Source organism: Corvus hawaiiensis, chromosome 15 (assembly GCF_020740725.1).
Source record: "Corvus hawaiiensis isolate bCorHaw1 chromosome 15, bCorHaw1.pri.cur, whole genome shotgun sequence".
NCBI classification, from domain to species: domain Eukaryota; kingdom Metazoa; phylum Chordata; class Aves; order Passeriformes; family Corvidae; genus Corvus; species Corvus hawaiiensis.
The window spans coordinates 9,033,483-9,049,918 of NC_063227.1; the positions used below are offsets into that span (position 1 = coordinate 9,033,483).

Here is a 16,436-nt window from a genome sequence, read left to right on the forward strand (position 1 = left end):
TGTTCAGAGACCTCTGGGCCATCTCCCACCACCATCTCTCCAGGCAAAGGGTTTCCTCTGGGCTTAAACTCCCAGAGGCACGGCAGGTGAGACAGGGTGGCATTATATGGTAATTGAAATGGGGTGTATGATGAGGTGGGGATCCCTGCACACAGGTAAGGTAAAGCAGGTGGGCAGGGGAGTTGCACCAGTGGGGAAGGACACAGAAGGTCATGGACTTGTAGAGCCCTGTGTGACTGGAGCTTCATGGCAGGCAGTGGGAGCATCCTGAGGGCTGATCAGGAGAAGAACACCTGCTCTTACCACTTGGAATGGGGTGCAGAATGATGCCCCAGTGCTCCTGGATGCAGCTTGAAGTTGTTCTGGCAGCTCTCCTCTGCCACGGAAGGGAGGGGATTCATTGAATTGACTGATTATTTTGCATGTCGGTTTCACACTCCCTTTCCCTCCACTCCTGGCACACACATACACACACGCCTTCTCTGCTACCTCCTAAAAGACAAAATCTCCTAGGTAAGGGACCAGACAATCTCAACCTGGGCACGGCAGATGGGGAGAAGCGGCTCCAACCACTCCCAGCAGAGGGGCGGCACAGCCGGATGAGGCAGGAGTGTGGCATGTGAGCGGGAAAACCCCCGACGGAGCCCCCCACCCGTTGGGCAGCCTGCAGGCAGCCCTGGAAGGCTGGAAGGTTCTCTCGCCACGCCTGCTCTGGGGCAGCCCTTGGGTACTCGTCCACCTCCGGCTGAGAAGGGGGCGCTCCCAAAACAGAATCGAATCCACACCTACAGGAGGACAACGGCGTGGGAAGAGGGGGAGGGAAGACGGGGAGAACAACGCAACTCTCATGCCAACCTCGCAGCCGGCTCTTCCTGCAGGAAGCGAATCCCGGGAGCTCCCGGGGAGCTCTGCCCCAGCAGCGCCGAGGGGATAAGGATGAGACGCCTCCTCGCCCGCGCCGGCGGCGGCTGCAGCACCGCGGACAGCGGCCGGCCCGTGCGGCCGCGCTGAGCGCTTCAGCACCGCGGACAGCGGCCGGCCCGTGCGGCCGCGCTGAGCGCTTCAGCACCGCGGACAGCGGCCCCGCGGACATGGGCGGCCGCGCCCGCCCCGCGCCCCGGCACTGAAGCGGAGCCGGCCCCACGCGCACATGTAAGATGCTGACCGGGGGTGGTGCCCTGCCCGAGCCGTTCTCCTCTCAGCTCCTTTAAGAAGCGCCCTGGTTCTAATGCCGCTCCTTACTTAGGCGCTGGGAAGTTTTGTGGGGGTTAGAGACGTGTCGGGGCGACTCGGTCTCCTGCGAGCCTGAGGATGGGCTGGTGAGAGTGAGGCGGGTTGGCTGCGTGTGGCAGTGGTTTGGCTTTTTACTCTTGGAATCTGTGCTTGGTTTCAGTGTAACGCAAAGGGCTTGTTGTTACCAGCCACATGGTTTGGAGCCACGCTGTTGTCTTCTTTTGTAGTTGGGTGAGATCTGTAAGGGGTTTCTTTTCGTGAAAGTAGTGTGGTCAAGGTGAAAAAAATTTAGAAAAAAAAAGTGAACGGGGACACTGTATCATGCCTGTTGCAGCTTGCAGGGTCTAATGGTTGTCAGGAGTCCTTCTGTCCACGTTGTTTCCTGTCTAGAGATACCTAGGAAGTGAGCATTGCAAAGGGTGCATCAGTAGGGAAAAACGAAATACAGCGAGAACAGAGATTACTAGTTCTTTTCAAAGCTTTTCTTTCTCTTTTTAATAGAACTGCTTGTTGAAAATCAGCGTTACACTGCCCCCTGCTTGAAAAATTACAGATTTTTCGTTGCTCTCATCACTAGTAAAAATTTATGAATGAACAGGTATTTCTCTGTTGTGTTCTCACTATGATCTGAGCCTGAGTTTTGAAGCACTTCAACAGTGAGACTGAATTATTCCTAGTTCCCAAAGCCAGATTGAAATAAAGGAAAAGTAGAACTCATTCTTTTCATGACAGTTCATTTGGTGGTCAAACATATTAATGAATGAACAATGGGAGAGAATGTAAAAATAGCCTTATTTTTGGTACACCTATTTTGTATGTTCTGTGATAAATTTGCAATAACTAGCCAACTTCACAACTATAGATTAAGGGGAAACAAGGAGGGACGGAAGGAAAAAAAAGTAACCTAGTATTTATTTTATAACACAAGAAGAACTTGAATAAAAGAACAAAGGTGACTATTTTTCAGTTGCTCTTGCTGTAAAAGTCTTCTGTTGGTCCATGACATTGCTTTGGGATGGGAAAGAAAATGCTGATGATTAGTGTATAAGAAAGAGGAGGGCGAGACAGCTGAAAAGCAGTGGATGTTTTTTTCTGCAAGATAGCTGGTAGAAAGCCAAATTCCACTTCCTTTTTTTTTTCAAACCACAAGACAGAGCCTCCTTTCTAAAAGAGATCAGGGAGGATTTGAAAATGTAGATACTGGTAAAGATTTGGTGGTCTGTCCTAAATGTTTCTTGGCTGTTGTCCTCAGACCTTGTGCTTCATGACATGAAGATGTTGAAAGTGTTTGTGTGTGTCATTGATCAGCATTTTTTAATGGCATGAGAGGTCTGGTTTGTCTTCCTGAACATTCTCATGCTGCCATGCCCTAAAGGGATTTGAAAAGGTGTGGTTTTGCTGACTGCTCCTGTAATTCTACAAGGAGAAAGATCTGTTTCCAAATTTTTGTTTTATCTGTATGAGCAGTGGGAATGATGGGGAGGGGATATTGCTTCCTGCTACTGGTTTGTAGGGCTATGCTGCAAATGAATGGATATCTACCTGCATAGGCTAAAAAATTCTATTAATTACATCTAAAAATCTATTATAAAAAAAATCTAATAGTACATCCTAGACATGTACTCAACTTTTCATGTAGGAGAATGGTCACATTGCTGACAGTATTGAATTGGGGTTTTCAATGTTGGCCACAATCCAAGAATAAATGAAGTGGCACTTCAGCTTTTCAAAGCATAGAAAACTTCAGAAAAAGCTGCTGTCCATCAAGGCAGCCATCCCAAATTATACTGAGTCTGTTTACATAGTAAATCAGCAATATGGGAAAAAGGATACTTAAAAGTCTTGTCTTACAGGAAAAAAACCTTGACTTAAGGTAAGATTTAGAAGGCTGATCAAGATATTGGAGAAAAAGGGGATATCAGAGGACTCTGGTAATACAAGCCCGTGCAGCATTTGGAATAGCCAGAGTAGCCTATTGCATACAGGATAATAAATGTATGCAGTTGTGTTCAGTCTGCACTCCTCTGAAGTCTGGAGTATACTTCAAAATAAGTTGCAATTTTTAATTAAAAGATTAAACATCCTACTGTTTTTACTCCGAACAATTTGAATTACTCTTTTAAATGGATTGATTTCTATATCAATTTGTGTTTGCTTTTAGAACCCAACTTCCTTGGTTTTTGTTCGTGTTTATAGCATGTCTTGGCTGGCCAGGTTTTCTGTGTGGAACTAAGGGTTAACAGAGAAAAATGGTCCATTTGATGTATAAGAGCTGTGTCAATTCCAAAGAGGCCTCAGGGAGTCTGCAGCCTTTATGTGCCCTGATTCTTTTCAGAAGTATTGATGTAAGTAGAAAGAAAAATAATAAGTAAAGTGTCAATTTGACAGTTTCTGAGGCTCTGCAGGAACCGAGGGCAGTGCTTTCAAAATGGCTTTCAGAAACTGAAATTTTCTTTTCAACAAGGCAGAGGCAATGTCTCATCAAAGCCTGCTCTGATGGGTGCTTACAGAGCTTATAGAGCATAGTAATGGTTACGTATCTGAAGACTCTTCTGTAGTTTCTGGACAAAGAGGGCCATTGAAAGGGCACAGGGAGACTCCTGCCAACCTCTCTCCACTTAGGGAAAGCAAACCCAAAGTGTAGTCAGAGACCATAAGTTCCTAAAGCTGCCTTTGCAAATGTCCTGCTCAATTTTTAGGCTTAAAGACAAGTAAAGGTTGACATCACTTGAGAATTCCAGAATTGCTGCAGTTCCTAATACCTATTGATTTCAGTATCTTTTGTAGACTTCAGATGTTTTAAAAACTCAAGCAGGTACTATTCAGCCTCTCCTATACACTTTTAAAACTCTGGTTCAAAGTCATCTGTAAGAGCTCCAATTCAGCCTTTTAAGGCACTTGGGCCTTTGAATATTTTCTCCAAGCCCCAGCTCCAGGTGGTAGCCCTGCCCTTCCATAGGTTTTTGTGTGGGACTAGAGAGGCAGCAGAAGGTCTTGAATGGCAGAGTCGGGAGCACTGTGGAAAGGAGGGTCAGGGAGAAGCCATTTGCTGGAATAAGCTCGAAATGAAGCAGTTCAACTTCTTTCCTATGTCCACCCTGTCCTACACATCAGCACTCAGACCAGTTAAGAGAGTGTGGTTGAGGAAAAAAAAGCAGAGTTTCAGCTTCAGTGTGTTTCCAATGCCACCACGTTAAGAACAAATGTCATGTTATGCCATGTTCCCCTCTCAGACACTGAGTGTCTCAGCACCAAGTACTGTCAGAGCCAATTGCAAGGACCTGCTCTTAGTCACTTTAATTAGAAACTGAAACACTCCCACAGGAAGATTTGTTATGAGCTAAATCACCTTTCAGAAAGAGCTGTTCTTCTCCACTCCCCACAGGAGTCCAGACATCTTGTGGCTCCCACAGCCATGGAAAGCTGGATGTGCTTTGCTGCAAGCGGTACTCAGGCCCTGAAATTTTTTATTTTCATTTCCCAGACCATTTTCTCTCCAACAGCACTGCATGCATTGGCATCCTTTCCTAGAAAACACAGTATTTAACTGCAGTGCCTGATGAGTTTGATCACTAGTTGTCTCAATAAAATATGCAAATACAGTCATTTCAATCCAAAGCACCTTTGAAGAAAAGTGGTAAGATAAATGCAATCAAGTTACAATTACTTTTATTAAGAAAGCACATTACACACGCTCAGTAAATATGATTAGTTCTAAATCTGCCTGTGTGTAACTGAAAAGCAGAACAGAACAAGGTGCTGAGTGCAGTTGTGACATTGCAGTAGAGTTCAGTTTCCAAGAGCTTCAGCTGCTGCATACTTCACTCTTTGCACTACTGCTTCTCTTGTCATGATTCAGTGCTCAGGTCAAGCATAATTGTAACTTTTTTTTCAGAACAGGGTTTGATAGCTGAGCATTTCTAATGAAATTATTCAAAGTTAAAAGTGTAATTTTTTATTCATCTCTACATCTCTATAAAGATGGTAAAGTATAATAGCTGAGATATTGATCTCCTCTGCTGATGGCCAAGATGGGGGGGGTCATAATTCATCTGAGGTGAAGCCCTCTGAATGATGGTGCTCTTGCCCTTACCTGCAGGGAGTGTAGATCAACTCTGTGCTGTAGGGAAATCCCTGCAGAACATTTATTTCAGGATAAATATTGGATAGTCATTATCTCTTTGAAGAGCAGGTGTGCTTTCCTGTTTCCTCTTTTTCTGATGCAATTTCTGTTTTTAGAAACTGTGTATGAAACCAGTGTTCTCTCTGAATTGAAGAAAGTGAAATGAAGGTCCTTTGTTTTTGGCACGTTATTACATATACAACAAACAGGTGTGAATTAGCTCTAGGCCAAACTCTAACCTCTTTTGCAGGCAAAAATCTTAGAACTAGGCCAACAGCAAAATTTTATGTGGGTTTATGTTTACTTTGGGTGTGATTATAAGGTTATCTGTCCAATCTATCTGGGTTGTCCTTCAGAGGTAATAACATACCTAAAGAGAAAAGTTTTTCTAACAAAAAAAAAAGAATAAAGTATCAAGAACTGTTCTTCTACATCAGGGAAAATATCTAATAGATTCGTCACTGTTGAAAATTATAGATATTTCTGAGTTTCTTCCAGTATTGACACTTAAGTATAACAACAAACATAAGGTTGCCAAATATCTTACTGTGCATGGGTTTGGATATCAGAAAAGCCCAGTGGAATTCCTCCAGTTTGAAGCAGCTAATAAAATTAATTGTCCTAAAATATTCATGCATGTGCAATGCTCCTGCACTCAAGGGTGATCACTGAGCACCTACCAGAGCTGGACTGGTTTCCACGTGATCCCAGAAATGATGGCTTAAGTCATCACCAGCTCATCCTTTCAAGTTGCTTAACATTTTAAAAGATTTAATTCAACATTCAGGAGCTCCCAAGGCTGTAAATGTGCAAAGTGCTTTCTGGTTCTGTAACTCCCCATTTAACAAAGTCACAGTTGAGAAGTGTTTATTTGCATGTATAGTCCTTGCTTGAACTCAGCAAGGTTTCACTACATGTTTAAAACTTAAATGCTCTCCTGGATAGCTAAGGACAGGAGCTCCAGTTTAAAGAAGCACTTGTGCATATGGTTAAAAACTTCATTTTAACCACATGTTGCTCCTCGTGGCATCACTGGAACTGCTTCTGAGATGAAAGCTAATTGCTGAGGAAAATATATGTATGTATGCATATATGTTTCCAAAATTTGGACTCCACTGAAACCAATGAAACTTAAAATTTTGACTTCAAAGGGTCCCCAAATTTACCCCAGGCATTTTTCTGCTTTAGGAAACTCTGTATCTCTGTCAGATGTTAATTGCATACTTTATTTATTTAGATGTTATTGTTTTCTCTTATAGTGAACTTCATGCAGTCTAGGGAATTAATTCACTTAACCATATCTCCTTCATTATTCTTGTATCCCTCATTTCTGTGTGCTTCTTCAACTTCAAACCATGTTGGAAGGAAATAGTTTTAAGATTCATACAGCACTTTACCTCTCTGTGGAGCCTGAGATGTTATGTTCAGTTCCTACTAGCTTTTATTAAGTTGTTACACTGATGCATCAAAGCTTAGGAGGAGAGATTCTCAATTACGAACCTCTTTTTCAACCTTGTGTGGTCACAAATTTGATTTCTTCGGATTTGTTTACATTTTAATGTAACTTCTAAAAAATTGCTGTAAAATTTGTTTGAAACTCTTCAGTACTAGCTTTCTGTTCCACATCAGTACAAAAGCAATGAATTAAAATGATAGATACCTGTGTATATGTTAGTTCCATAAGAACAGCTACCTTGAGAATTTCTGTGTCTCAGATCTTTAGGTATTTTGGGTTTCTGATAACCCTGTGTTTTACCAGGTTCTTGCTGCTTCCTTTACTCCTTTGTTACCTGTTCTTGAAGGCAATGCATCTACTCCACTTTGTCTCCTGGCACAGTTCCCTCTCATCACTCACTGCAGCATTTTCCAACTTCTGTAGTATTTCTTCAGAGCAACACATGAACTTTTCGTTGACTGAAGGTCATAACCGACTTGGAGAACAGATGGAGTGTGGAAGGATGAACCTTTGCCACCCACTGAGCATTAACACCTGCTTATTTGTTACATCTGTCCACTGCAGCTCAGAGGCTCCTGAAGATTTTACCCAAGTGATTTAGGACTTGCTATTGGCCTGAGTGCAAATGCTGTCTGTGAAAGAGGTGTTTTTACATTTTTACTCAGGCTGCACATTCTATGGGCTTTGGATGGCAATTAACTCTGCATGCTTAGACTCTAAAAGACACTATGAATTTGCTGAAATTCTGCTGCAATAAAATTTTAAAGAAGAGCAACATTGAGAGCACTGAATGCAAAGTGTGAATGTTTTAAAGGCACAAATACATTTAGGATCTCAGTTAATTTCATACAACAGTGTGTTTTCTCACCCATGAGCCCAATTGCACATAGCATAGCTTTCTTTGGGACTTCCAGAGAAGGTGGAATAAGAATAGCTTGTCTTCATCTCACCAGCTCCAAGTGAAGGGCATTTCAGCCACGTAATCAGTGGGGAAATTAATGACCCTTTTCTCCTGCCCTCTGTTTGTGGTGAGAGATCTGTATCTTGTCTTTCTGCAGTAGCTCTCTAAAAGGTGCTTACTGGGGACTGATGTGACACTACATCAAGAGTTATTCCTGTGTTTTTCTAGACTCTCCCCTGAATCTGGGTACTTGTATTTGGCGTAGCTGCCAACTGTATTTCACTAAGAAATTAGATAGATCATTATTAAACTGCTCTAGATCAGGAAACAGAAACATGGTATTATGTACCATGAAAAAAAGCAGGGAATGAATAAGTGGCTTGCTTGTACCAGCTGAATCTTAGCAGAATATGCAATATAATTATCCTTGTTACCACATGTTTAAAATTAGAAACATGGTTTTTAACTTTATGGAACATAGTTTATTGGCCTGATCCAAGGTCTATTGACAGGAGACAGTCCTGCTAACTTTCTTTAGGGCTTGTGCCCTCAAGGACAAAATTCAAGAAGAGTAATTCAGAGAAATAATGTCCTGTGTATATGAATCCTAGATATGATGTAATGAAATTCTAAACAATACAAATGGAAAATTATGTGTTCAAGCATTTCTTTTTCTATTTATCAAGTCAAGAATATGCTGAGTATCCTTGTTGCAATCGGAAAGGGTGAACAAATCACAGGAGAGCTTGTCTTTTGTTCAGAAGCTAATCTTCATTCCACATGTGTCCTAAATGATTATTAGTAACTGGCTCAGGCCAGATCTGGTCACAATGACACATTTCCAACCTTATTTCAGGTTCTGTGAAATTATGACTCTGCCAGAGTATAACCAACATTCCTTTCTGGTTTTCTGCAGGTTGAGACACAGCAATTCTAAAGACATGCATCGGAGGCACGCGACCCTTCGGGAGAAGGGCCGGCGCCAGGCCATCCGTGGCCCTGCCTACATGTTCAACGAGAAAGGCACCAGCCTCACTGCAGAGGAGGAACATTTCCTCGATTCTGCAGAATATGGCAACATTCCTGTTGTGCGAAAAATGCTGGAGGAATCCAAAACCTTGAACTTCAATTGTGTCGATTACATGGGACAAAATGCCCTCCAGTTAGCGGTAGGGAATGAGCATCTGGAAGTGACAGAGCTGCTCCTCAAGAAGGAGAATCTCGCTCGAGTCGGGGACGCACTTTTGTTAGCCATCAGCAAAGGATACGTGCGCATTGTCGAAGCAATATTGAACCACCCAGCCTTCGCACAAGGACAGCGTCTCACACTCAGCCCTCTCGAGCAGGAACTGAGGGATGATGATTTTTATGCTTACGATGAAGATGGAACTCGGTTCTCCCATGATATTACCCCCATCATACTTGCTGCCCACTGCCAGGAGTATGAAATTGTTCACATCTTACTTCTAAAAGGCGCACGGATTGAAAGGCCACATGACTATTTTTGCAAGTGCAATGAATGTATGGAAAAGCAGAAGAAAGACTCCTTTAGTCACTCTCGCTCAAGAATGAATGCCTACAAAGGATTAGCCAGTGCTGCTTATTTGTCTCTGTCCAGTGAAGACCCTGTCCTTACTGCTCTAGAGCTTAGCAATGAATTGGCCAGACTAGCCAACATTGAAACTGAATTTAAGGTAACTCACCACTGTGCCTTTTTCCTTGGGCTGAGAGTGTTCAGGCTATTGTGTGGTTTACATGTTTGATCAAATTTTGGGTTGCTGTTTGAGGGGTGGGGGAGTAAGAGAGACTGGCAGAGACTGCCAGGTGTGTTAGCTATGCACAGAGTCAGATCACTGTCATTCTCCAGTTAATAAATGCTTGGAACTGAACATTGCATATTACAGCAGAAACTTAAGTTTCTGTGTTGCACACTGGGATTGCTGAGAATCTCTAGTTGGCAGCAGGAATAAAAATTAGATTATTCCAAAAATGGAGACTCATTTTTTGCAAAAAAAGGTAAGTCTTTTTAATTGAGCAATCTATTTCAGAGGCAGAGTTCTAGAGGCTGTTTTAAGAATCCAGTACATCTAGTTCTGCTACAATGATAAAAGGTATAAATCAAGACATTTTGGTCCTCTGTAAAATAATTTAAACTGCATTGCCTCTTAATGTTTTGCTGCTGCAACTATACATGATGAATTTCACGAAAAACAGGAAAAGAGAAACAATCAATAAATTGTTATGAAGTTTATCATCATGCCAAATACAGCAGTGTGGCTTGTGGAACTCTCTTACAAGTTATTTGAGATTTCCATTATCATAATGAGTTTGTAAATGTCCAATGCCATTTGCAGTATTTCTCTAAGTCATTTACATGACATAAAGGGCATTTTCTTCCTTTCTAAAATAAACTAGTCATTAAACCCATCATTTTCAGTGGCTCAGCCATCAACATAAGGCTGTTCTCTGACTTATGGCTATTGTGCAGCTACAATCATGATCAGTGACTCTGGGGTAATAAAGTCCACGTTGTGAGTACACTGGGGTAGGATGCTCACCAGGAATCCATGATTTCCAATTTGGAAAACTATTCATGTGTTAAAGCATCTATTTCAGGATTTGTGGCTCTATACTACGAAGGCCTAGGGAGGAGATCATCCCCCTGCACTGGGCACTGGGGAGGCTGTCTTGAATCCTGGGTTGGTTTTGGGCCCCTCACTCCAGGAAAGACATTGAGGTTCTACAGCAGGTCCAGAGAAGGGCAAGGGAGCTGGGGAAGGGTCTGGAACAGAAGTCTGATGAGGAGCAACTGAGGGGGCTGAGCCTTGAGAAAAGGAGGCTCAGGGGGCACCTTCTCACTCTCTACCGCTCCCTGAGGGGAGCCAGGTGGGGGTTGGTCTTTTCTCCCAGGTAACAAGCAACAGGAGAAACAGCCTCAAGTTGTGCCCAGGGGAGGTTTAGACAGGATATTAGGAAAAATCTCTTCACAGAGAAGGGGGTCAAGCCCTGGGAGAGGTTCCCCACAGAAGTGGCTGAGTCACCAATCCTGAAGGGATTTAAGAGATGTGTAGATGTGTCACTTGGGGACATGGCTTAGTGGTGCCCTTGGCAGTGCTGGGTTTACAGCTGGATCTTAGAGGGCTTTTCCAACCTAAATGGTTCTATGAATCTATGCTCTCCAATTGAAAAGTAAGAAGAAAACCTATTCTCGGGCTTTAAAACACTTTAGTAACCCTCTAACAGGAAAAAATTCCCAAACCACTGAGATCTCTGGGCAATAAAATCAGGGTAAGATTTTGCAAACTCTTTTTCCTCATTTCTATTAGAATGCAAGGACACAATAACTTGAAGGGGAAGTTTCATTTGGATTCAGTCTCAGTGAAGCAACCTCACTGGGCTCAGTGAATCCAACTGCTTGCTCCAGTGTGAAGCCATTAGGCTCATGCCCACACTTAACAACATTAATATCTCATTAATGCTCCAGCTTCTTCTCATAGAAAACTATGTATTGAGTGGAGCATGAGCAGCCTCAGCATTGCATGCCTGTCAGTCCTGATAAGTGTCTTGCCACAGAAGAGTAAATGTTTCTACCAGAATCCTTCCTTTTGTTCCTGGAGCTGCCAGCAGCATCAATACTGGCACTGGCAGGTACACAAATCCTCCAGGAGCAAACCAGCAATCAAATGCTGAAGAGTTTCATGGTGGTTATATCTCTGCACTGGCAAATGGATGGGAATAAATCAATACCAGAAAAAAACCCAGCACATTAGAAACCATTTGCAAAATGACTGCATTTCCAGGTTTTCCATGTTCATTGTCTTATTGGAAGGTTCTGTGCAACACATCCATACATGTTAGTGAAGTACCTACCCCTACCATTAGTTTACTTCAAAGATTTCACATTCCTTTAGTGTATTAATTCTTCCAGAAATTAGAAATTTCTCAGGATTCTAATGTATTCTCACTGTAGCAAAAAACCCCCAGAGGTATGTATTTATGTAAAAATATTTATTCTTATTAACATAATCAGTGTGATGTGAAATAGGGTATTAATAAAACAGTGGGGGTTTTTTCACAGAACATGACAATTTAAGAATTTGAGGAAAGAACACAATTGCTGAAAATGTATTTAAGAAGCCCACAAATGAAGAAGATTTATGAAATTAGACAAGTTGTAGAGGGCTTTCTTTGTGACTAAAATAGTACTTTCCCAGAATCTTAACTTGTTTGATTCCTAAAGTTCTATAATTAAAATTGGCTCAACAGATTTATAAAATGATCACTTTGGATTATTTAAGAACATTATTTAAAAATGATATGCAATTGCAGCAATACAGTTTTCAGGAGGTACAAAGAGTCCTTGAAACGGAAAGACACAAAATTTTAATAATGTAGGTGGACAAATAGTAATTTAGTAACCTCTAAAGAAACTCCTACCATGAGCTAATTAAAATATAAATGCAGTGCCTCTTGCCTGCTGCTTGCTGCCCCAAATCTCTTATGCAATAGCACCTTTCAGCACATCAAAATGAGAAGCCAATACATGTGCTATGTTTTTAGAGAACATGAATTTTTTTAAGCAAGTTGCCTCTTTGTACAGAGAAATGTGAAACAAAACAGCCACATGAACCACTTTAAAGGAGAAAACTTGTGTTACCTGTGGTTGGCCAGTTTATCCATTCTTTTGGTTTTTTACAATGGCAGAAGCTGAATAGATTTTTTCTCACTCTAAATTACTAAGATTCAGTAATATGCTGCAGATCTGATGAAACAGCTTTGCAAAACATTCCCCAGAAAAGTTTTCATATTAATTGGAGAAAAAAAAAATGCTGTGAAATATGTAGCCCATTAATCCAGAAATAGGTAAGGCCCTTTCCCCAAAGTAAAATGAAAAATAAGGAACCAATTGTTTCTATGAAAATACATGTAGGAATGGGGTGGGTGGGACACCCCTAGGAGATGGACTTCAGAAAAGAGAGAAGTGAACATCAGAGTCCCTGTGTATGTTTGCAGATCTTTATGCAAGGATATTCTCCTGTAGTGGAGGCAGCCCAAGTTGAAAAAATAACCTTAATGAAGCACTTTTTCAGTTTTGTATATCCCACTTGAAAGCTGAGAATTAAGAACCAGTTCATGACTGTCTCTCTGTTTCTAGTTTTCATTTTGTGTTTTAAAAAACCAAAAAAGCATCCACTGGAGCAAAGGCAGTAGAGATCGGGGGCCTCATTTAGTCCACAGGATGGGTCCCTTCATCTGTATTGCTCTTGGAAAAACACAGAAAGAGAGGATCCTGTGTGGATTGAAGGGTTCCAAGTGACCATGCTTCTGCAGAGTGTACGAACAACTGGGTGGGAAACTGAGGGGCACTTCAATTAAAAAATCAAAAGTACAATTAAGACAGAAATATAGAACAAAGTTAATGTGATTTGTAGTTTTCCACAAAGGGTGAAAACCAGACATTAGGCTAGTGATTAATATGTGAATCTGTTTTGAGGGGAAAAGCATTTATTGTCAGCCTAGCAGAGCTAGGATCCCTCTAGTCCACACCAGAAGAATTCTCCTCTCTCATTCTCCCTTTTTTACTCAAAAACCCCATTGCTGTACATTCCAATTTCTTTAAAAGCTTGCAGATCTTGGACCTCAGTCATAAAGCAAAGAATCCTTTTGCCATCTACCAGAGGATTCTGTTTGTTCTGCTCATATAAATAACCTTTATGTCACTTGTAGTATGAATAACACAGCCAGGATTTGTCCATCTGAACCAGTGATCACCCCTGAGCCAGGCTGATGAGAATTGCTCTCCTCCTTGGTCCAGAGAAATCAATCTCCCTCATGTCAGCCTGGTGTGAAAGCATATGCAGATGTCTGCACAGTTGCCAGCTGTTCACAGCCAGGTGACTCATTTCGAAGACTGGAATATTAAAAGCAGAGTCAACAGAATCGTTTTTATATGTCCATCAAAAGCCTTAGGAGATTGAATTTCTAGCAACCAGCCTGCAGGAAATGCCCTTGAAAGTGTCTTTAATAGCAGCATCAGGCTTAATATTACTGTCCACATTTAGGAAACTGAGTGAAACGCAGAATAATAGTTCTGTTTATTTTTCCTAAAGCAGCGTACTCCTGGCTGTGTACTCCTTTCTCTGGCGAGATCCCCCTCCACAGCCAGGACTGTTTTACAGCATTGCATGCTCTCAAATTAGACCACATACTTGTGTATGTCAGGAAACATCCTTGTGATGAAGTAAATCAGGCAATCCGGACAAATCAAATTAGAGACTTGCAAAGGAGGCTTAGGAAAGATCTCACCAACCATAAGCGGTAAATCAGATCTCAGCTCCTCTTGATTAAAATGTTACTAAAAGCAAGATCAAAATCACCACCTGGAAGACATATGGTGTGTGGTCTTTGTTTACTGCTCCCACCAACATTGTCAGGGTATTTACTACAGTGTAATGTTTTGTTTCTCATTCCCATGCTTCTTTGCTGTCACTTTTCCGCTCACTGTTGTCTTTTCTCTAAAAGCTGCTGGGATCCAAAAGCAGGTCCTGGCAGTGAACCTGCTCTCATGTGCAGGTGAGCATCACGTCCAGGCTCAGCTGGCTGAGGGACTGCAAGTGGCTGTGGGATGGGTGGCTGGCAGGGCAGCAAGTCAAGCGTGTGGATGCCCGCAGGGAGGTATGTGCCTCCTGAGCTGCCTCTTGTTCCATTGGGGCTGCAGTGATGCAAAGCAGCTGAGGCTCAAATCCCTGCATTCTCAGGATGTTCAAAGAAGAACAAAACAGCCCTTGAGACTCAATGGATTGTAGCTGTTAGGGATGATCTGGCTGGCATTCCTCTTGCCTCAGTAAGTCAGCTCCAACTTTTCTTCTGCCTAACTACAAATTGTTAACTTCACAGGATACGCTTAACTTAAACATCTTAAGGAAAATTACTTTGACAATTTTCTTGGTATTTCTGGCTCCATGCTGCATGGTGTTAAGAAAATCATTATTAGACTCTTGGTTTTTTGAAATGAGTGACAAAAACCAGAAAATGGCAGAAAACACTGAGGAATAAAATAGTAGGAAGTGGGCTTGTGAGAATGGAGGATAGCAGTGAACTTGGAAAGAGAATACTTGAAAACCATCAGACTGTAAACCAGCAAGGCTGCAATTTTAAACTCTGCTTCCTACCCAGGCTGCACAGACTCTTGGATTTGTTTGCTCTCAGGACTGACTGATGGGAGCAGGTGCCGGCAACTCCTCTCCCACTGAAACCAGAAACTGGCATGGGAACCTCCCTAATTAGCCTCATGAACATTCTTGTAAATCTCTCACTTAATATTTCTGCTCTGACCCGTTCTTCCTTGAGTGATCCTTTAATCTTTTCTTAATTTCTGGCCTCAGCATATTCTCTGGTAGACATCCTGCTTCTGTTATGTTTGCGAATGCTTTTTATGACTCATGTTTAATATTTCAGCAAGCTGCTCTTACAGGCTTTAGTGTGTTTATATGGCATTTGTTTAGGTTTTCACTTAATTTTTCAGAAATTCTGTTCTTTTCTGTATTTTTCTTCCAGACAGGATTTACATATTTTAAAGAGATGTATTTTTACTCAAGCAGCTTTCATTTTTTTTCTCATGTTTCACTTTGCTGGGTTTTAAGAAGAGAAGGCAGAAGGGAACTTCAGAAATTTGGTCTGGTATGCAGAATGTATTCATTGCCTTTTTCTTCTGTTTTTATTTTCTGCTGCACAGCTCTCAGTCTAACCTAGTGCCTGTTTTGAAAATCAAGCATCACCAATATAAATACTTATGAGTATATGAACAGTCACTATTCCCAAGTGATTTTTTTTTTGATATGAACTTTTCCAGGTCAGTCTTTAGTGAGAATATTATTTTTTTTCTTAGGGATGGAGTCAGGGATGTGGTTTGGTGGATTTTAGCCTTTAAAAAGAAGTGATCTTTTTTTCCCCTCTCACCTATAAGCCAATTTTCCCCACTGCCATGAGAACATGCACATTTAGAACCTATGATTTTTTTATTTCAATTTTCACTTGTGCAAAGCAAATGCATAAGCAGGTACAACCAATTATCCAACTCATAATACAGGAAAGAATCAAGTCCCAGTAAAGCAGGGAAACAAATTTCCTATTGTTGGAAGTTTAACTTCTTGTTGGAACAAACGAGGTATTAAAATAAGAGAGGAAATTACAAACTATAATGGAAATAGCCTGGGAGAAGGAGAATATATTTAAGCCTTGTAGTGAAATTAGTGTTTGGCTCTCTGAGTGGGACTTGCTCTGTGCAGAAGGAACTCATTCTCTATGCTGTTCTTTTTCAGAGACAAATTCACTAATAATAGATGCTACACCAGCTTTGTCTTGAGAGCTAAATTAATTAATTGCAGTTACATTTTTCCATGGGTATGTAGCAAAGACTGTGGAAAAAGGATATATATAGTCTTTCTGCCCTTAAAACCCACCAAATTTGTGACTCGTGTTGCTCGCTTTAAATATTTATAAATTAGGAAATATCCTTTATATGTTGAGAGTTGTTATTGTAAGTGCTCTTTTTAGGTTCTGTGATTAAATCATTTTGTGCCTGGCACATTGCCCAAGAAAAATGGTTTTAAAATGTTGCATGAGAAGAAAATTCAAAGCTTTTCAGAGGGGTGTAGAACTGATGCCAAAGCTGTGATGTCTGGAGCTGTGTTGAGAAATCCAGATTTGTATTTGTGTGTGTG

At 41.5% G+C, this 16,436-nt stretch overlaps 1 protein-coding gene across 2 annotated transcripts in view; it reads left to right on the plus strand.

Annotated features, from left to right (window-relative positions):
* Nucleotides 1-1,074: 1,074 nt before the first annotated feature.
* The window catches only part of TRPC7 (transient receptor potential cation channel subfamily C member 7), a 74,992-nt gene continuing 59,630 nt past the window's right edge, over nt 1,075-16,436 (plus strand). For both annotated transcript variants that reach the window (XM_048320204.1, XM_048320203.1), the window contains exons 1-2: nt 1,075-1,152; nt 8,630-9,407. In XM_048320204.1, the coding sequence (XP_048176161.1) occupies nt 1,151-1,152; nt 8,630-9,407 (780 nt within the window). In that variant the 5' untranslated portion in view covers nt 1,075-1,150. The remainder of the gene's footprint in view (nt 1,153-8,629; nt 9,408-16,436) is intronic.